Source organism: Podarcis cretensis (assembly GCF_951804945.1).
Source record: "Podarcis cretensis genome assembly, chromosome: 6".
In the NCBI taxonomy this organism is placed as follows: Eukaryota; Metazoa; Chordata; class Lepidosauria; order Squamata; family Lacertidae; genus Podarcis; species Podarcis cretensis.
In genome coordinates, this window is record NC_137175.1 from 24,762,913 (window position 1) to 24,785,173 (window position 22,261).

Sequence of the window (22,261 nt, forward strand, 5' to 3'; positions counted from 1 at the left end):
TGAAATTGTGGATACCAATAGGCTGGTCGATCTACATTTGTCAGTCTTCTAACTAGGCAGTACCAGAGCTCCAACTATTCCATTTCCTTAGAGAAGGGATAGGAACCTTTTTGGTCAGATCAGGTCTCACCGCCACACTGCAAGCCAACTTTGACAGATGGGTGGGACTGGGAAAATGCTGTAAAAGCAACACCCAGTAGGATTGAAAGAAAAACCCTGCCCATCAGCTGACATAACCCAGTGATATCAGGTGATGGACAAGTGAGAGTGATTTTGAAGAATGACTTTGCAGGCTAAATTAGATCCCCTGGCAAGCAAAGACTGGGATTTGGAGATTCCCCATCCCATAGAGCCACATTCTAGAAAAACAAGAGCAGTTGCGACCACAGTCCCAGGAAGAACGCACTGGATTCCATTCCTAACACCATACTCACCGCCGTCCCGATCTTCTCCAACATTTCCTCATTAATTGGATACCTCAGCTTCATCTTGCGATACAGCGGGTGCTTCTCGTAGTAGCTGATTAAATCCACCAGGCTCTCGAATTCCGAGTTACCCAAAATGACGGTCTGGCCATCCTGCTGGACTCGGCAGTGCTTTATCTTCCCTTCTGCCCTGGGGATCAAAACAGCAGCAGAACAAGTGATCAGTCATTTCCCCAACAAGCACTTAACAACGGCTGAAGAGAGTGTTTGTTGCATGATGATTGGGGAGGGGGGATTTACTTTCCTTCCCTACATTTCACAGCCACGACAACACATATATAAGGCTTCCTTTGAAGGTGACCCGGAAACTACAACTAAACCAGAATGCGGCAGCTAGACTGGTGACTGGGAGCGGCTGCCGAGACCATATAACACCAGTCTTGAAAGACCTACATTGGCTCCCAGTACATTTCCGAGCACAATTCAAAGTGTTGGTGCTGACCTTTAAAGCCCTAAACTGCCTCGGTCCAGTATACCTGAAGGAGCGTCTCCACCTCCATCGTTCTGCCCAGACAGAGGGAGGTCCAGCGCCGAGGGCCTTCTGGCGGTTCCCTCACTGCGAGAAGCTAAGTTACAGGGAACCAGGCAGAGGGCCTTCTCAGTAGTGGCGCCCTCCCTGTGGAACGCCCTCCCACCAGATGTCAAAGAGAACAACAACTACCAGACTTTTAGAAGACATCTGAAGGCAGGCCTGTTTAGGGAAGCTTTTAATGTTTGATGGATTACTGTATTTTAATATTTTGTTGGGAGCCACCCAGAGTGGCTGGGGAAGCCCAGCCAGATGGGCGGGGTATAAATAATAAATTATTATTATTATTATTATTATTATTATTATTATTATTATTATTGGCAGTCCATGGCACTTGGGAGACAAACTACTCACCGAAAGGAGATTGCGTAGGAGTTTGGCTCGCTCCTCTTGCGCACCAGAAAGGCCCCATCCCGTGGCACCCGCATCAGCATGCGCTCTGCCAGAGGCCGGGTGAGATTAGCGTGATACCATCTGGGGGGGGGGGTGAAAATATTGCAATGTAAGTGAATGTAGCACAGCAGTACCTGATAAATGTCTGGACCCCAGGATGAATTCTGTTTCACAGAAGAATACCACTTGGCTGTATTGTTTCCTTTGGAGATTTAGAGCCATTGTGGTTTCGTTGCGGAAGCAGGAAACCAGCTAATGCAGCATCACAAGCCAAGTCTTTGTTTTCACTAGGGGCCAGTGCAGAAGCAATGTTTCCACTGTTAAGAGGTCAGAAACAGACCACATATGGTCTGTGGGTCTTTCTCTTACATACAAATCCAATCCTTCCCTGTGGCAAAGCCATGCTTAAAGGTGACCTCTGCACACATCCCAACCATGGTGAATGCTAACTAAGGCTCCAAGCTGATCTGCACACACCAGTCAGGATAACCATGGCTAAGCTCCAAATGGATGTAGGCAGGTTTTATGCTTAGGGATTTTGTGGCACAATGGGATATTGCAGGCAAAAATCTCAAGAATGTTAATTCTCCCAGCTCTTAAAGCAAACTGGAACAAAAGGAAAATGTGGTCCTTTGGCTTCCTCCTGAACTCTGTTCAGCTCCATTTCATTTCTCTGCATCTCTAAACTGGGGATCCATAATAGTTCAGAGGTAGATTTTTTATTAAAATTAAATGTGTGTCAGCAGGGAAGAAAGCTTTGCAGCTTTACATAAACAGTGCAGATGAGTTAAATGTAAGAGAATGGTTTGAGCATTCTAGAATACCATTCAGATTAGACTCTTTGGAGACTTCTGGGCAATTTGTCTTTTATGTTAACCAAGTTGTGGAGAATGGCCTGAAAGCACCAGTTGTGTGTCTGTCCTGCCTTTCCACTGAAATGTTCCAAGGGCCCACATAACAGGATGAAAATTCAATAGAAGACAAGCACATAATAAGGAATAACAGCTAAAAAGAAGAGAGAGATAGCAGGTTAAATAGCATAAAACTTTGTGGAAGACAGGAGTGCCTGGCGTGCTCTGGTCCATGGGGTCACGACTAAACGACAACAACATTGTAGTTCCTCTTCTGAAGCAAAGTAGGTTATTAGGGCAAGGATGGGGAAGCGCTGGCTTTTCAGATATTTCGGAACTATAACTCCCATCAGCCCCAACCATCATGCCAATAGTCAGAGATGATGGGAACTGATGTCAAGGGACAGCCATAGGGCCACAGGTCCCCAACCCTACAGTAGGACGAAAGAACTAACCAAAATAAAACCACTCCAATTAAGTGTGAGCTATATCCAAAATCATCACTTCAAGGTGCTAAATTCAGGCTACAATATTCTTGAGTGATCTCAGCCCTAACGCTTCATAGGCAACAATTCTTTTGGAATTCTGACATAAGCAAAAGGCCAAAAAAGCGTTGGCTTACTCCTTGCTCTCATGAGCGTTGGTCTGTGGCACAGGTTCAGTCAGCCTCATCTCAAATTCATTGCATCTGAGCGGCACCTGCTGATAGTGAGTGATGAGGTCATAAAGACTGTTGAACACCAGGTTATCGGTGAGGAAGAATTTGGGGCTGCCAGCATCCTGCCGGGAATGGATCCGGCAGTGTTGAACTTTCCCATTGCGCCTGCATGCAAGAAAAACAAAGGTCAGCAGTGAAATCCCATGTGTGTTTACACAAAATAAGCCCCAGTCTACTCAGTGTGGTCTAGTTCTTAGTAAATGCACTTAGAATGACAGCCTACAATTTGTTTTTTTAAAATAAAGAAATATTATTTTAGTTACATTTCCCCCCAAACAATAGCGGTCACACTGCCTGAAAAAATGAGTGTCATGCGAAGAGTGAAAGTTGCTTATTCAGTAGGGTAGAATAGATAGGTTGGTAGACCTTGAGAGTATCCAACCAGCTCTTTGCATGGTTGTGCCTTAAAACAGGTGGTAAGCAAGAAAGGGGAGAAACAGCAGCACTCAGTTGACGAAAAGGATGAAGCAAAGGCTGCTTGGGGAAATTTCAAATTACATGAAAAGCTAAGACCAGGTATCCAGTAGTGTGTGGACTTCAAAAAAGCCTGACTTAAACTTCAGTCCTAATGCTACTTATCTTGGAGTAAGCCCCATTGAATATATATGGTTAGAATTGTGCTGTTAAAATGTTGGCATTGATGTGTGTGTATTAACAGGAACAAGTTTCTACCCCTCAACATTAAAACTTCAAAACACCTTCACAACTACTGCTAAAGCCTTAGAAATCCAAGATGTGGTATGCAACTATTCCAGTAATCAAACAGCAGCGTTCCTTCACACAGAAAAGCTTCCTGTTCAATCTAGTGACAAACTTCAAAAATGCAATGGACTCAGCATGCTGGCTTTGGATGTGAAAGACAGGTTCACATCCCTTCTCACAGCAATGCATCTCAATGTGTGGCCTTGGGCAAGTTACCATTGTTCTCACAGGTCAAATAATGTAAACACTGCATACAATTCAACAGCAAAGGTAAGCTAAATAGTAGTACACACACACACTGCTTCTCAATCTGCCATTAGCCATCTTTTCCCAAGTCCTACATAAATTGAATGAATTATGTATCATCCAAGTATTTGCCTAACAGGCAAATTCCATGAATCTTCTGGCTAGAGGGAGAGAGAAAGAGATATTGTGCAATGCCTCATATCCATTAACCTGTGTCTTTCAGTTACACATTTAGTTACAGAGATACCTGAAGGGTGGATACCATGCCCAAGAGTTTCTTACCAGAAAGAAAGGGTGTAATCGCCAACAAAGGTCTCACTCTCTCGCACCAAGAAAGAACCGTCAGGGGCTCCCGTCTCTATGCAGTACTCCGTCAACAGCCTTTCTGCTATGTGGCGCCCATCACGCCCAGCTCCCAGCTTGCCATGGAACCACTTTTCGGTGGAGTGGAGTTCAGTGCTGTTGCTCACCTAGTGTGGAAACCAAAGAAGGCTCACCAGCTTAGTTTCCTGTGGACAGGGCCAGCTCTGCATGAAAGCAGAGCCATATTACATTGTCTTGGAATTCAACTTCCTCTTCCCAGTAAATCTCCTTCCAGATTTCAGGAATCTAGATTCAGCGCAGGAGACCAGTGTTCTCAGGAGCATCAGAAATACTCCTCATTGTGCTATTATAGCATAAATGGCATACAGCATAAATGGACAAGCAAACTCGAGAGAGACCAAGGGCATGCAACCTCTACATCTAACAACAGGCTATAACCAATTATTTGCGAAAACAGTGCACTCATGTCAATGTGCAGGCAGCTGCAGGGTGCCATATAATCACAGCTTCACAGGGGATATTCAGTGGGGCCCTTTGTTTATATTTATTTTTGGTGGGAAGTCAATGCATGTTTATTTTGGGATTTAATTTGCTGTTTTTCCTTCTTTTTTATAGTGGCCTTCCTGTTCACCATTTTTTTCACTGCATTAAGATGGGCTTTTCTAATATGATGAGGAGTTCAGTGTTACAAGTGGGCCACTACTAATTAACAGAGGGGAAAGAAGACATGATTGGTCTGGCATGCTTTTAGCCCTTCCAAAAGCGAATCGCCATAGCACACTGTCATCAATAACTGGATCGAGGGTAATTGAATGAAGATGGTATAATAAGGGAAACCCACTTTCAGTCTTATTTGGTTTGTTCTTTAAGTTTAAGTTTCACACCAATAGGGCATCTTGCGTCCTTTATCACAATACAAAAAATACTGCAAATGCCCATAATGTTCGTAGGTGTTTTTTTTAAAAAATCATGACTGTATTTAATGAATATTTATCTATGCTGCTCAAGGTACAGTGGTAGTATATACTGCTGAGGCAGCCAGCTACTGGAAAGTAGGGTGATGAGGCAGCAGGTAGATCAGTTCAATGCATGCTCCTATACCTGCACCACACTGACCTTTCCACCACCTCAACTCTCCAGGTAAGCACAGTAATATGGCTGGTGGGATGCTAAGTGCACAGTGGTGCCCACCTCCAGGTGCCACTGCTCCTCCATATGTCACACCCATATAAGCACCTTCTAATGTAGGAAGAGTCACTCCTTCCAGACCTGAATGGCTGAGAAGCCTGAAGATCTTCAGCAGCTCAGAAGAAAAATTGTGGCAAGTTGTTTCACGTACCTCCTTTTGCTCCTCCTCATCCTCATTTCCCAAATCACTGCTTCTCTCTCCAGAGTAATAGATTTTGCTACTAGTCAGGACAAAGTAATGCGGGTTCCAATCCTGCAAACACACACGTAGAAAAGATGTTCATCCTAGAATATTACCCTCAAGACATCAAGTCTATTGGGTTTAGGAAAGGATTGCGGGAAGACCAGAAGTGAAGGGGGGGCTTATCCTGAGACTAACATCAACCAACATGTTGAGGCAGCCTTTGGACAAGGACCTGTCTGCTTTGTAAGTGCCATACAAAGTAAAAAAATAAATAAATAAAGATAAGCAGCACCTGCCTAAACTCTTCTTTTTTTTTTAAGTGTCAAATGCTTCCATTTATAAAATGGAGTCCTATGAATATATTATACAGAGGGATTTGCCTTTGCTTTGTATTACAACATATTTTACTTACAGTCACTGCCCTGCAAAGGCCCATGTGATCATTTAAATAAATGTTCATATTGGCCAGACCCAAGACACCACTTTTAGCCACATGCTGCCCCCCCAAAAGGCCCCTGGCAGCCCTGCCCCAGTTGGCTTGTTTATTCGTTATAGGGTGGAGACATAGCATGTGGCAGTACCCAAATGTATTTACATGCTGAGCTTTCATTCATCGTTCCATTACCATGCATTCATTTTAATCATTCTAAGGTGTCATTATGGTCAGGTCTAGGATGCCAGCAATCACTGGCTATAGCAAGTGAAAAGTCTAGGTGTAACCAGAGTGTCAGTAGAAGTGAAAAGAGCAAGTTTTTGTGTGCATTAAATGGATCACAATACAACTATGGTCGAAAGAGGGGTTACAGCATCCCTTCTCAGTCAGCTTAATTGCTGTTTTGATCATACAGACCAACCAAGTCTAGGCAACTTAGTAGTGAAGCAGTTGAGTCAGAAGCAACAGCAACAAGAAGCTCACATGATTGATGGGGTCTTCGAGGTAGAGGATTCCATTCTTTATTGAGTTGCTAATATCATTCTCTGAATACACAGCTGTGGATGGCACTTCTTCATAAGCACTGCCCTCAGCCAGTTTCTTGTGCTGCAATGAGAGGTATACACCTCAGCTTCTCTAAAAAATGAACCCAAGAGAACAAGACCTGCCTTTTGGATATCTCTAGGGCACCCACAACTAATTATGGGGCACAACAGAGTTTGCACACTAAGGTAATGACCCTGAAGATTTCCTAGCTAAATCCTGCCTGAAGTTCAACTTTGAGAATATTACTAAGGTGAAGTCATTATAGTAGCGAACTTCCCAGCGTTGGCAGTAAGGGAGAGAATTCTGTAGATCTACAACTGTGGACCTATAGGGAACATTCAGTATCTAATGAGAGCTTTCCCCTGAGCTCTCATAAACACCCTAAGGCACAAGATAAATATTAGATTTGTTCCTAGCTCACTAAAGAAATCTAATCTTCATCTCATTTCGTAGGCCATTTATTTGCCTTCACAATGCAATAATTGTGATTCTATATTATTTGTATAAATTCCCAGTACGAGAAAAAAGAATGATATACATTACATATCCAGTTAAACTGCAATAACTTAAACAGCAAGGATGCTATATTGGTTGGCACATATATAGGAATTCAGTGGGTCACAAAAACAGGGTTGTTGTTTTTTGCAGAAACGGGGGGGGGGGTGTTGTTGTTTTGCAAGATGCATCTTGTAGTCAACAGTATCCCTAGCCAGGCAGATGAATTGTTGTTAGATTTTACAAGCCAACTAGCCTTAGGCAACTTGCAGTAAAGTAGTGTGTTTGAAGCTGTAATGCCAAGAAACCATGTGCCCCACTCCCCATTTTGAGTTCTAGTAGTTATCTCAGCAGCAAAGGCCATGGAAAAGACTTGCCTTTATGAGAATCTTCCTCTTCAGCTGGTTTGGAGATGGAAGTCCATCAGCAGAGATATCTACTGGTTTGGTTAGCAGCATGTCTCCAAAGATCTTCTTAAAGTTCTGAGCCATATTCCTCTGCTGGGCAATGCTGCAGTGATCCTCAATGGACAGAATAACAGGGAAGCTGAAAGCCAAACAAAAACAGCAAGTGATGGTCATTAAGCCAGAATAATGTGGACTGGATAGTCTAGCTGCTAGAGACTATTATTCTATGGTAATTCAGGAGGCACCCATCTCTCAGTATGATCAAGGCTGTGTATATACAAGTGACTCTGTAGGAGCATAGAGAAAACACAGAATGTAACGGGCAGAGTATTCAGCTTCTTCAAAATCTCAGCTTAAGGTTTTTAAAAGTTCAAGTTTTTCTTTAAAAAAATATGCTTGAAAGGGCACTAGCAGAGCCTGCTGAAATGTCTGGATCCACATTTCATGTCAAGTGAATTGCAGATTAAAACTTCCAGCAGCTGGAGATGAAGTTTCACTGCCTTGCATAGGTCCTACACCCTACCAAAGATTAGAAAAGGGACACATTATATAACTTTATTAAAAAATGCATGATGATTAATGCAAAATAAAATTAATTATGTAGCTTGTATGCCAGTTTTTTTCTTAGTTCCATTAAAAAAACAAAACAAAACATTTTCGTCCCAGAGTGATGCTTTGTTGATATGCAAGACCTGTGCTCAGAGACCTCCACTGGTTGTCGATAACCAACTAGACATAGTTTAAGGTGCTGTTATTAGTATACAGGGACGCGGGTGGCCCTGTGGGTAAAACCTCAGCGCCTAGGACTTGCTGATCGTATGGTCGGCGGTTCAAATCCCTGCGGCAGGGTGAGCTCCCATCTTTCGGTCCCAGCTCCTGCCTACCTAGCAGTTTGAAAGCACCCCTAAGTGCAAGTAGATAAATAGGTACCGCTTTATAGCGGGAAGGTAAATGCCGTTTCCGTGTGCTGGCTCACCACAGCAGCTTCGTCACGCTGGCCACGTGACCCGGAAGTGTCTCCGGACAGCGCTGGCCTCTGGCCTCTTAAGTGAGATGGGCGCACAACCCTAGAGTTGGACACGACTGGCCCGTATGGGCAGGGGTACCTTTACCTTTATTAGTATACAAATCCCTTAACAACTTGAGACCAGTTTACCTTTGAGATCACTTTGCCCCATATGCCCACTCAAACGCTTCCATCGGGGAACTGGCACTCCTACAGGTGCATGTAATACCTGGTGCACATCTGTAAGAACTTGATCATTTAGTGCAGCAACACCTGGACTTTGGAACTCCCTGCTTATTCAACATCAGCTAAAAACATTCTTGCTTAAACATGCCTTCCCAGATGCCTAGAAAGTTGAGGTAATTTTGAACGGTTTTAGTATTTAAAACTTCTGCACGCTTTAAGGTAGGGTTGTAGATTTTTCTTGATTCTCCTGTTTTATTCTTTCGTAAACCACTTTGAGGTTTCATACAATCAAGCGGTAAATATATTTCATGAAATAAATAAAAGTATGAGCCAAATGCACACTGAATCCTGAGTTGTTTATAGCCCACTTTTAATATTTGTTACAGAAGGAAGACAATATTTAGGGTTTGGGTGTTTTTACCGACTACAATGCCAATGCATCATTGCAGACAGAAATACTGTGAGAGCGGTTCACATATATAAATTCTAGTACTGCACCCAGACAAGCTGCCACAAGCAATTTAGGGTTTGCATGTCGGAGGCCCTGGAATCCAAGTACATGAGCTGCAAGTTCCTGGAGGACAGAATGCCACAATCCCCGCTTTACTTACTCAGAGGTCACAAAAGCATGTTCCTTGATGGTGGCTAGGACATCGGAAAACTTTATTTTGGTAGTTAACGTGTGCCCGTGATAAATCACTGGCATTCCATCAGGGCCATCCCAGCAGTCAACTAAAAAGGGGAATAATTAAGAAAAGGCATCTAACTCAAGAAATACAAGCAAAGAGTGTTATCATTACAAGGCGGCAAGGCATAGCTATGCAGGAAATCTCTAGTGAGCAAGGAATCTAGAGGCATGCATCATGAGCACTCTGGCAGCCAGCAACCTGGCAGAACACACATTCTAGTGAACAATATCATTTCCTTTTCCTTCTTGATGTCAACATATGTGGAAGTGATGTGTGGAAGGGAAGGCAGGTCAAAGCAGTTTTGTGAATATACGTAGCATACAGCGCACTGGTGATGCTATTGGCACCAGAGCCCAAGCTACAGGAAACTCTTGTAATTAAGTGTCCTGGCTTCCTTGAAAAGTTCCTGATGCAGAGAACTTTGGGCTGGGCCTGTGTAGCGGCATGTGGAACACAGGAAGCTGCCTTATAGCAGACAGGGCCGTCTTTACGCAGGGGTGCAAGGAGTGCGGGGCACCTGGGCGCCGAATTCTGGGGGGCACCAGGTGCCCACCGCTAAAGCCGCCTAAGCTCTTAACTAGCTACCTGTTATGAAATAAAAAATAATTTTGATCAAGTTAGAAAAACAAAATACTAATATACCTAGGTATTACTGAAATGTATACCTACTGTTTCACTAAAGGACTTTCAACTTTGTGCGCTCATTTACCAAAGACGCGCCGCACCAGCATCATTCACAACGGCACATTTTAATCTCATCACTTACAGTTCAAATTCGTTTAGAGAAATCATTAAAAAAAATAATGTTTATTTTTGCTAACTGTCGGCAATTGTCTGACATAAGCATAATAAAAGTTAATTTGGGGGCTGAACTAAATTTGGGGGTGCTGGGCAGATCTTTGCACCTCAGTGGCGCATATGCTAAAGATGGCTCTGATAGCAGGTCAGACTATTTGTTCATCTAGCCCAGGGCTGGCTACTCTGACAGGCAGAAGCACTCCAGGACTCTAAGCAGGAGTCTTTCACATCACCTGCTGCCAGTTCTCCTCAACGGGAGACAGAAGCTGCAAACCTTAGTGTGCGAAAGCATGTGTTCTACCACTGAGCTAAAGCCCTGCTCCAAGGCGAAATCACTTCTAGTTGGCTGAAGAAAACAGCCTTGGAGGCATCAATGGGGAAGAGGCCAGCACTCACGCTCAATACAGCGGCATCCCATGCGCAGGCATCGAGCATAAGCTTCCAGCGAAGACTCACTTGAGAACTGGTCTCCTGTCAGGTACCTATCCACGAGAAGAAGGCAGGAAAACTGCTTACATGACCAACATTGAAGGTCCTATGAACACAGCGATGTTAAAAACAACACCACATACACATCAGTGACTCAAATGCAACAGAGAATTTTGCATCAGGATAGGCGTTAGGTTCATGGTGTCCCAGGCAAGAAGGGTTGGTTGATGTGCTGACATTTTCCTTCTCCCAGCAATGCACAAAATGAAATTAGTGAAGAGGGCTGAGTATAACTCCACCTCACCTGCTTCAGTGCCACAGCACCAAGGCAAAGAATTCCTAAAATTCTTTTAGCAAAAAGAATTCAACGGACTTTGCAAAATGCTGGTGAAGCTACAGAGGTCTATGCAAAGGATCCAAACTAGAGGATTTCAGAGCCAGCTTCACACTTCGTTCTTCCTCCCTCCAGTTTTCCACAAACAAGCAATGCAAGTGCCAATAGCTCAGGCATCTCCAACACAGGTTCAGGAAGCTCTGAGATGACAAAGATTACAAAATGCATATAACATTGCTGTGGGAAGTAGCTGCTGTTGAGGGGCAGGAGAGGAATCGGTACAGAAGTCATAGTGCTGGAGGGTGTGGCCCCATCCCAGATCACACACATGAAGCTGCCATTAGCTGCACAAGGTATAACCTGCTCTAACCTGAGCAACTACCGGAAATTTCCAGTTGCAGAGGCAACCTGAACTGGGATTACAGGATAAGGGTATTAGACACCTCACTCATCCCCAGTGCCACAGTATCAATCAAAAAATGTCCCAGTCTAATGACTTCTTTTAGCAAAAATATGGAAATCATTTAAGTAGATGGATTCATTTCAGGTTTTGTGTCATCCTGAGATCCCTTAACTGCTGTTGGCTAACATACTGACTTGCTGGTACAAATGGGAGACAGGTATGAAAGCGGGGGAAGAACCAGGCCAAACTCATCATGCAAATCAGGTTCTCAAAAGTAGAACAAAACAGGGAACATCCTTTATCTTCTTACGTGTTATGTGAGGAAGAAATCCAGTAGTGGGAGAGGGGATTGTTCATGTCCTCAGGACGTACAACGTCAAGCTCCGAGTTCCATATACTGTTCTCTTTGGAAAACAGGAAGGTAAGGAACTGCCCAGAGGAGGAAAAACAAGGGAGGGGAAAACCCACATAAAACACTAAAACAAGGGCAGTTTTTAAATAAGCTTTTAAAATTGTGTTTATTCCTTTACAGCATTTATGTGCCACCACTTCATCCCATAGGATCCAAAGGGCAGCAGCACAAAACAAGAATTAAAACCATAACAAAACTACAGTGGTACCTTGGTTTTGAACATAATCCATTCCGGAAGACCGTTTGACTTCCGAAATGTTCAAGAACTGAAACTCAATAGCTGACAGCTAGGCTTCAGAGTCTTGCACTCAGCGGAAGCCGCGTCTCCTGTTTGACTTTTGAGGCGCATTAGAAAACTGAGGTATTATTATTATTATTATTATTATTATTATTATTATTATTATTAAATGAATTTATATACTGCCCTATACCCAAAGGTCTCAGGGCAGTTCACATAAAAAGATCACAATATATAAAATAAAAATAAAAACAATAACGCAATAATACACCCCCCCCCCAAAAAAGAGCCAGGTTTTAAAAGGGTTTGGGATGTTGATCAGGTCAATCAAAGGCCTAGTTAAAAAGGAACATTTTTGCCTGACGCCTAAAGTTATATAATGAAGGCACCAGGTAAACTTCCCAGTTAAGAGCATTCCACAGACGGGGAGCCACTGCAGAGGAGACCCATTCTCATTTGCCCCCCTCCGGACCTCTTGAGAAATCGATCATATAAGGCAGGGATAGGGAAGCTCTTAACTGGGGACCAGATATGGCCCAAAAGGTTTTTGAACTTGGCCCACAGCATTCCCCCACTTGGCCTTGCTCCTTGCAGAGAAATTTGGGTTGTCAAAATGGGGTGGGACATCAGTGGGAGTTATCCCTCTTAAGCCTAAATGTGGGACCGAGGGTGGTGGGTAAGGAGGTTTGGCAGGAGAGAAGGATGTATATCAGAAGATAGATAAGGAGAAAAAGAGAGACAGAATGAAGGGGGGGAGGCGAGAAAGTGTTGCACTATGCCGCACTGTAGTGTTAACTCACTACAGTGAGCAACAGTCAGGATAGCTACCTCCCGGCCTGCTTCTTCCTGAAGACTATAACCTGTCCACATGTGCAGTAACACAGGGAGACACAGCAGCCAGGACTGAGGTACCAGTGATCCCCCCCAGGAGCAGCAGAGAAATGGCAAGGGCAAGAGGATGGAGGGAGGCCAAGTGTTCATTGGTTCCAGCGTGGCCAGCAGGCAGCCTATCAGAGAACAGGGAATTGTAAAGCATCCTACAGGAACTGTAAAGGGGGCTTGTGCAATGTACCTTCTCACTTCACACACACACACCAGCCCCGTTGCAGCCACCCACATCAGTAGATTCTTGGGAGTCTTACCTCATCCAGGGAAAAATAAGGCTCTTCGATTTCCCTCAGTGGGTCCTTCAGAAAGTTGAACATGAAGTCCTGGACAAAGAGGAGGTTAGTAGCCCAAAGTTCCTGTAAACACAAGGAAGGAGGAAGACAATGAAACTTTCAGAAGCCAGATTCTTCCAGCATATCCAAGCATTCAGTTCAATCCTAAGGTGCTTGACGTGTGTCACATCTATTGCTTCAGAAATCCTTAAAATAGCTCTGTAAGGTGGGTCAGTATTATCACCCCTGAATTGCAGATGAAGAGCGAAGGAAGGGTGATTGTGTTGGGCTTGAATTGGAATTGCTTGGCTCAAATCCCTGCACAACCATGAAGCCTGGAGAAGGAGCTATTTCTCATCTTAGCCTACATCTAGCAAGGTAGCTGGGATGTGGGTGGCGCTGTGGGTTAAACCACAGAGCCTAGGACTTGCCGATCAAAAGGTCGGTGGTTCGAATCCCCGCAACAGGGTGAGCTCCCGTTGCTCGGTCCCTGCTCCTGCCAACCTAGCAGTTTGAAAGCACATCAAAGTGCAAGTAGATAAATAGGTACCACTCTGGTGGGAAGGTAAACAGTGTTTCCATGTGCTGCTCTGGTTCGCCAGAAGCGGCTTAGTCATGCTGGCCACATGACCCGGAAGCTGTACGCCGGCTCCCTCGGCCAATAAAGCGAGATGAGCGCCACAACCCCAGAGTCAGCCACGACTGGACCTAATGGTCAGGGTCCTTTTAGCAAGGTAGCTACAAAGAGAAAATGGCAAACCACAGAGGAAGCTGCCCTGATCTTCTTGGGGAGTATGTGGAATGGTGAGTTTGTGGCCAAGCCAGAATTTCAACCAGGGACCTCAGAGCTCTTAACCATTATGCAGCACAAGATTTCACCCATCTCTGCTCAAAGCATCACTGAAACATGCCAACATCCAAGCGAGTGTGGCTTTCTGGACGACCACAACTTTAAGCACGTCATTTTTGCTAGATGAATATGATCTCCATGCAAGGAAAAACAAAATTATAAAGAAAGAAAAATGACAAGAGAAAATGCAAATCAAACCCAAACAACATAGCAGGGGTTCATTGTTAGAGAACAGTGCCCTTTCCGTATCATCATTACGGCCATTTGGTTCTCCTTGTGTGCATCCCAAAAACAATCTGTGCACACCACCAGGTACAAAGTGGGGCAGGAAAGTCTAATTCACCCTGAGCGTAATCGAGTTTGAGGCCCTGGGACACATCAGCTGCCCACTAAGTGTACTTGCAGGAAAATAAAAAACCTTTCTGGGAATCAGTGATGCACAGAAATTAGCTTCATGTGGACAACAAATCACATATTCAAGAGGCCCTAAAAGTCAGGTAGACTTGTGAACCCCTGAAATGGGGTGTTTGGGGCCAAGGAAAGAGTAACAGGGCTTCAGACATGGCAGTGGTTCTGCCGCTGTTCCCAAGCTCAGAGCTTGGATTATGCCCTGTGCCAGATAATATCCCTAACTCCCATCAGAGTAATGAAGGAAAGAGCAAGGAGAGACATGGTTTATTTTGCTCTTTGACTTTATGGCTCCCTCTCCTTCATTATGTGCTCAGAAAACGGGCTGTTTTCTTTTTGTTTACTTCTCCAGTGGCATATCGTCATCATTCTACAATATCAGCAGGATGAAACAGAAATTGTGCTAGTTAGTGAATATCTTAATGCACTCCCGGGACCACTGCAAGCTGGCAGCCACATGCAACATGAAACAGCTCAGACAAGCACAGAGTGTTTTTCCAGTTTACCTGGTCTATTTAAATTTGAACGGGTGTTTTTTCCCCTAACATAGTTTTTATTCATTTCCATTTTCTTTGAACTGTTTAACATGGTTGCATTGAGATATATATCTTTATTTACGTTAGAGCAAATGGCACACAATAATTACATAAAATTAAAACAACCATAAACACTCAGAAAGACATTTCTGAATATATTTTGTATCAGAAACAATTAGAATTTGTGGGAGGGGGGAGGGGAAATGAAATATTTACTTCACACATGCCATACTGTGTGGGTACTGTTCTACCATATGCCTCATTATTTGTGCAATCAATAAAGTCACACCAGGCAGAATAAAAATTGTTGTGTTTCTTTGGGCCTCTTACTACTTTTGATTTTTGTGTCAGTTTTTCCAGTAATGTCGTTTGCCAAATTGCATTGTACCATTGTGAACCAGGGTTATTGCAATAAATAATAATGGCGATAGCCATATTGCATTTCTACACCCATCCATCTATTCTCCCAATCTCTTCCGAGAGCTCAGAGTGGCGTGCCCATGATTCTCAGGCAGCCTCTCTGCCATCCTAGCAGCCCTCGTTCGCATCCAAAGTGTTCTACATCATGTGACGTCAGACTGTTCTCCAGCCGTACAGTTATCTGAAATATTTGCATCCCACTTCTCTTCTGTCTGAAGTGGCTTACGACAAAGAGAAAAGTCTATAAAACAATTAGAAATGCAGACCACTAAAATGCATCTAGCTTTAAAACATAAAAATGAGACACAGCAGCACAGAGGTTTTTTAAAAAACCACCAACTCAGCAGATTCATGCTGCATTCCTACTAACCAGCTGTCAGGATTAGGACCATGGGAGGGGGGCCTCCTCAGAGGAAGAGAAACTGGATGTCATGGAAAATCCACTATAGTTCTAAGGCAGCCTAAAGCATCTAGTCTCATTGGCGCCTGTTCTCATCTGGTCTGCCCAGCTCCCCAACCACATCCTGAATCCTGCCTTGATCCCTCATCCCCCTTTCCTCAGGACCACAATAATGAAGGTTAGCAGCATGGTAGAAGTGCAACAGGAGGGTTAATTCAGTTTGTAACTTAAGAGTTATTTCTGTTAGTGTTAAAGTCTACTAGCCAAGAGGGGGACAGGAGGCCTGCTTAGCAACCAGGCATAGTGGCAGGATCAACACCGAGGCAACATATGCTCTGATTGGCTGTGTGCTCCTAAGGGACCTTTTCCTCTGCATGTTGGGTTCAGTGTTTCCCTGCTATGGACAAGGACTCGTGTAATGCCTCTCTGTTATTTTCGCCTCAAATTATATACAGTGGTGCCTCGCAAGACGAAATTAATTCGTTCCGCAAGTTTTTTCGTCTTGCGAGTTTTTCGTCTTGCGAAGCACGGTTTCCCATAGGAATGCATTGAAAATCAATCAATGCGTTCCTATGGAAACCGCCTTCAGAACAGGTCCGGGGACAGTCTGTCCCCTGACCTCTTCTGAAGGCTGGGGGGGGGGACAAGGGCTTTTCTTCCCACCCCCAGCATTTTTTTAAAAAACCCCGCTGTCCCGGGGTTTTTTAAAATGCTGGCGGGCGGCAGCGAAGGCTTCGTTGCCGCCCGCCAGCATTTTAAGATCACCCCGGACAGCGGAGAAGTCCTCCGCTGTCCCGGGGTTTTTTAAAATGCTGGCGGGCAGCAGCGAAGGCTTCGCTGCCGCCCACCAGCATTTTAAGATCACCCCGAACAGCGGACTTCTCCACTGTCCCGGGGCGAAGCCCCCGCGAAGGCAGGCGGGGGGGGGGGGGGAGCAAAGACTTTCGCCCCCCGCCAGCCTTCAGAAGAGGTCCAGGCGGGGGGCGAAAGTCTTTGCTCCCCCCCCCCCCGCCTGCCTTCAAAAGCCGTCCGGGACAGCGGAGAAACGCGCTACGTTTCTCCGCTCTCCCGGGAAGGCAGGCAGGGGGGAGCAAAGACTTTCGCCCCCCGCCGGCCTTCAGAAGAGGTCCTGGACCTCTTCTGAAGGCTGGCGGGGGGCGAAAGTCTTTGCTCCCCCCCGCCTGCCTTCCCGGGGGCTTTAAAATCGCCCCGGGACAGCGGAGAAGGGCTCTCCAAGGGCTCTTAAGCAGAGCGCCCCTCGCGCGGGGCAGACATTCGCAGCTTGGGGAGCCCTGCAGGACTTCCCCGCAGGGGTCTCCAAGCTGCGGATAGGGGCAGCAGGCTGCTATCCGCAGCTTGGAGAGCCCTGCGGCGAACTCTTCTGAAGGCTGGCGGGGGAGAAGGGCTTTTCTTCCCACCACCAGCCTTAAGAACAGCCTTCTGAATGTTGGCGGTGTGGAGGAAAAACCCTCCTCCCACCGCAAGCCCCGGGAACAGAGGAGAGGCGCTGCGCGCCTTCTCCTCTGTTCCCGGACCTCCCACCGCAAGCCTTCAGGACAGGTCCGGGAACAGAGGAGAAGGCGCGCTGCGCTTCCCCGCTGTCCCCGGAGATTTCCCTATGGGCTTTCGTCTTGCGAAGCAAGCCCATAGGGAAATTCATCTTGCGAAGCCGCTAAAAAATCGGAAAACCCTTTCGTCTTGCGGGTTTTTCGTTTAGCGAGGCATTCGTCTTGCGGGGCACCACTGTACACTGAATTTGTTCACTTTTGCCCAGTAAAGTGTTATCAGGATTTATTTTCTCTCTAGACTCCATATGTGTTATTTAGGTGACTGCTAACACAGTAGACCTGATGAGAAGCCAGGTCTCCGAGTAAGAGCACTTGTTTGGTTATTATTTAATAGTAGTTACATGGGATTTAGATATTGTTTTCTTATGTGTCAGTGCAACCTGTGAAATAAGGCACTGCTGTTCCACATTTTCTAATTGTTACTGTGGCTGAAAGATCCCACTTATTTCTCAGCACCTGTGAAAGGAACCCAACTTTATTTAAAGAACTCAGAATTCTCAATTGCCTGTGAGTGGTCACACTGTGTTGAGTGGTATCCAAAAAAAAAGCCATTGATTATCACATTGTGCTGCTTTCTTTCTCCATTTCCCTTTCTATTGCACGAACTCACCTTTTGGTATTCTAGCAAAAACATCTGGAACTCCTTCAGTGATACCCTGCAGGGCTCAGATCTCTCTGCACTGCTGGAGGAGGAAGCACAGACAAGACACATTGGTTAGAAAGCATCACCCTACAGAACAAGCAGCTGCTGCACTGAGAAATCGGCTAAACAAGGAAGACAGTGTCAGAGCTGAGATGGATTACTGAAAGCAACTAGGGGGCCTCAACCATCCTCATACATGACAGCCTTGCTCCTTGTCTCTGTTCCTCCCTCTCCCACAGGGCAATAACGAGTCAAAGAAATCAAAGGAAGAACTAGCAGTGCTAGAGGATCTCTACATAGACATAGATCATTTCCAGATAACCCACTTTGCCACTGGGCAAGGACACTGCAGGCATAATTCCAAATAATCAAAAGATAGTAACAGATCTAAAATGAAAAGCTGACTGGGTTTTGCATCAGCTAGTTTAATCTATCTGCAAAAATCCAAGTTTTGTGGTCACAGCAATGGGCATAAAAATCACTCCAACTTGTTTGAATTTTGCAGCTTGCTGTGAAATAGATTTATTGCCATGCCAATGGTGAACTAAGAATGGGAAGAGAGAAACCTAGCCTCAGAGTCTGTTTTGAACACCCCTGATTTAGAAATTCCACCACCAAACAGCTCAGCCCAGCATTTTTATAACAAGGCCCTTCATTGAAGACATATTGAGAATAGGGTCCTATTGAGGAAACGAGCAGTCTGCAGTCAAATGTCAACATACATTCATAAACAATCTAATTTCCAACCCACTCAACCCTCCCACTGTATATAGGAAAGAGAGCAGTTTACCTTTCCAAGAATGGAATAGCCATCTGAAAAAGGGGGGGAATGCATACATCAGCTGATTCTGCTTGGTATATTCAGTGTCACACTTTACACTTCAGTAAAGATATGCAATGGCTTAATCACAGCCTATTATTTTAGGCTGTGCCTGCCATCATTATTTCAGTATACTCACACATGAAATGAATGAAATAAAAGAGGTGGGCTGGGGGGACAACTCAATGACGACACTCATTCTCATCATTGTTTTACTATTATTGTTCCGTTGTTTTTTATTTGCAAGCTGCTCTAAAAATATTCTTACTGAAGAGTGTCATGTAGTTCTTACATAAAATAAGTTAGAGAGATGCTTGGGGTTTGGAGATGGACAAATGGTGAGAGCTCACATAACACTTTTTTCCGTAATAACAAAGACAAAAATGGCAAGTAAACTTGAGACCTCTTCCTTTTCAGAACTCTACTGTCTGCCTTTGAGTCCCTTTCTCTCACACTAGCAGGTCAGCAGCACACATAGCAACAGCAAGTCCTGGTCTGTCTAGAGAACTGATGTGAGAGAGCTGGTGATCCTCACTTTTCTGATCAGGGTTACCTGTACACGGCACTAGAAACTAAACGGCAAAAGGAGCTTCCCATTTTCCACCTTCCATTTGTAGGCACAGATTTTTTTTTTCTAGTTAGGGTCATAAGTGCAGGTGAGAGAAATCATTTGCTATTTGAAATGTATTCAATTCACATGCTAGATAAAACAAAAGGGAAAGTAGGAAGTGAAACAGCACCAAAACAAAAGAGGAGGCATAGATTTTACAAAGTATCAAATATTACGATTAGAAGCATCTCACCCCTTTTTGTGCATTGAACATCAGGCTCTGGTACAACTGGGCAAACTGTCCATATGTGATATCACCATTTCTCTGCTCCACATCCTAAAATGAGAGATTGGGGAGGAGAAAATCCTCTTAATAAATAACACTCGTCCTCATGTATGACACCTCAGTTCTCTTATTTGTGGAAAACAGAGTGCTGAGATGACTGTGGTATTTTAACACTACAATCCGTGCGATCCACCAATGTGTTTTTAAATATACAAAGTGGGAGTTAGGGTTCCAGGTGGAGAAATCGAAATTGGAAACAGAACTGTTAGAACCTAAGACCAAGGTACTTTCAAGAATGTATAACTTGCTGTTAAAATAGAACACACAAGATGAAATGGTTAAATCGGCTATGATAAAGTGGGCACAGGATATTGGGTATAACATTATGTTTGAGGACTGGGAAAGGTTGTGGACCACTGGGTTGAACTTCACTGCATGTAATGCTTTGAAGGAAAATGTAATGAAAATGATATATAGATGGTACATGACCCCAGTTAAACTTGCCAAAATATACCATTTGTCTGATAACAAATGCTGGAAATGTAAAGGAAATGAAGGAACATTCTTTCACCTCTGGTGGACGTGCCCTAGAGTGAAGGCCTTCTGGGAAATGATATATAATGAGTTGAAAAAGGTATTTAAGTATACTTTCCCCAAGAAACCAGAGGCCTTCCTCCTGGGTATTGTCGGCCAGAGGGTGATAAAGAAGGACAGAACTTTTTTCCTGTATGCAACAACGGCAGCAAGGATACTCATCGCTAAGCATTGGAAAACCCAAGATCTACCCACACTGGAAGAATGGCAGATGCAACTGATAGACTATATGGAATTGGCTGAGATGACCGGCAGAATCCGAGACCTGGGAGAGGAGAGAGCTGAAGAAGATTGGAAGAAATTTAAGATTTATTTACAAAAATACTGTAATTTGGTTGAATGTTAAGGAGGATGCTAGATCATAAATAATTGAGCACCACCAAATTAGGCGGAATTAGGACGATAAGTGAGATTGAGGAAAATATAAACCTTTTGGAGAATTATTAGATTATATTCAAATGAATGGGATACAAGAATCTAAACAAGATGATAAATTGCTGGCAAAATTTACAATGATGTAAGTGGGAGCGGGAGACGCGAGGGAGTCCAAAGAAGTTATGAAATTATGTTATGATATATGTTATACTGTTTATTATTTCTGTATTTGTATTTAAAAATCTTAATAAATATATTATATATATATATATATATATATATATACACATATATACACACACACACAAAGTGGGAGTGCATGCCCAGAGTCTCTTAATAGTTTGCTGAACAGTAGAGTATATGCTCTAGCATACACTCATGCAGAAGGCTCTAGGTTCAATCTCTGGCATCTCCAGTTAAAAGGATCAGGTGAACAGAAGAAACATTTCTCTCTCTGACACCCCACAGAGCTGGTGCTAGCCGGAGTAGACAATGCTGCGCTATGGCCCTTCCCCATTTGATGCTATGGTGCAGCTGATGGCAATGACTGCGAAGAGAATGCATGTTTAAAGGGGCAAAGAATATCAAGCACTTACTGTTAGCCTCTCGCGCAGAAACTTCATGTTAGGGACACGGTAGTTCACTTGTGACAGCATGTTTTTCAAATCCTTTGCAGAAATCCTAGGTGGTAAAGAATAAAAAAATAATTTGGGGGGCATGTTCATGTGGAACATTTATATCCCTCACTAACCCCTAAGTCCCAGAGACTACCTAAAATACATTTAAAATACAATTTAAAAGCCAAGAGCCAATAAGGAGTGGGGAAAGTACATATAGGTCCCTCCACCGCAGTTCCTGAGATGTTCTAACTGCCACCCTGATGGGTCACAGCTGGCCTCACAGGAAATGACCCTGGCCCAGAAATGGCTGCCAAAGCAGCCAGATGTTCGTTCCTCAGAGGGCAGGGCTTCCTCACTCAAAGTGCTGCTGATGCCTCTCACAACCTTCTTCTCCAGTGGCTAGCGCCAGAGTCACTGGGGGAGATAACCTGTTTATAACCCCAGACCTCAGATGCTGCAACTGCCACAGACCAACTGGTTGCTGTCAGGTTCCTAAAATGTGAGCTCTCGCTTTAAATCCAGAATAAGAGGCAAATACAATAAAACCGAAGGCAACTCAATGAAAGGAGGGTGAGAGGTCAAAACCACCTACAGTCCCTGCAGAAGTGGTGGTTACCTCTAAATATCTCCAAAATTACACACCTCAGAAAGCCTATTAAAGCTGCAACTTCTGCAGGATACTACTTGGGAAGGAACAAGGCCGTAATTCCTGTGGGCCTTTCCCAAACGGCAGATTGAAATGATTTCAAAAGAGCTTTAAAAAAACAAAACACAGCTTGAGAAAAACAGGTCTGTTTGCTTTCCCAGCCATCACTTGGACAGTTTTCAGAAATTGTTTGGGAAATGGTTTCTCTTCAAGCCGCATCAGGAAGAAGAGGAGAAAATAAAGGAAAAGGAGGCAGAGCACTGAGATGTAAGATGTGAGGATTTTTTTTTTTTAAAGAGGAATGGGGAAAGTCATTTTTGAAACAATCTATTTGTTTGCTGTTGGAAAAAAGTCCTCGTGGGTCTCATGGGTCTGCTTAAGAAAATGGG

At 44.2% G+C, this 22,261-nt stretch overlaps 1 protein-coding gene across 2 annotated transcripts in view; it reads right to left on the bottom strand.

The window, feature by feature from the left end:
- The window catches only part of PLCG1 (phospholipase C gamma 1), a 96,561-nt gene that overhangs the window by 18,817 nt on the left and 55,483 nt on the right, over positions 1-22,261 (bottom strand). Inside the window, exons 5-19 of one of the 2 annotated variants that reach the window (XM_079978903.1) lie at positions 21,203-21,287; positions 19,605-19,688; positions 18,772-18,794; positions 17,949-18,018; positions 13,139-13,240; positions 11,657-11,775; positions 10,577-10,662; positions 9,305-9,425; positions 7,472-7,640; positions 6,537-6,659; positions 5,588-5,689; positions 4,207-4,394; positions 2,881-3,081; positions 1,369-1,488; positions 435-615 (exon numbers count right to left, since the gene is read on the bottom strand). In XM_079978903.1, the coding sequence (XP_079835029.1) occupies positions 435-615; positions 1,369-1,488; positions 2,881-3,081; positions 4,207-4,394; positions 5,588-5,689; positions 6,537-6,659; positions 7,472-7,640; positions 9,305-9,425; positions 10,577-10,662; positions 11,657-11,775; positions 13,139-13,240; positions 17,949-18,018; positions 18,772-18,794; positions 19,605-19,688; positions 21,203-21,287 (1,774 nt within the window). Of the gene's footprint in view, positions 1-434; positions 616-1,368; positions 1,489-2,880; positions 3,082-4,206; positions 4,395-5,587; positions 5,690-6,536; positions 6,660-7,471; positions 7,641-9,304; positions 9,426-10,576; positions 10,663-11,656; positions 11,776-13,138; positions 13,241-17,948; positions 18,022-18,771; positions 18,795-19,604; positions 19,689-21,202; positions 21,288-22,261 lie in introns of both variants that reach the window. The other variant, XM_079978902.1, reaches the window with a different exon arrangement.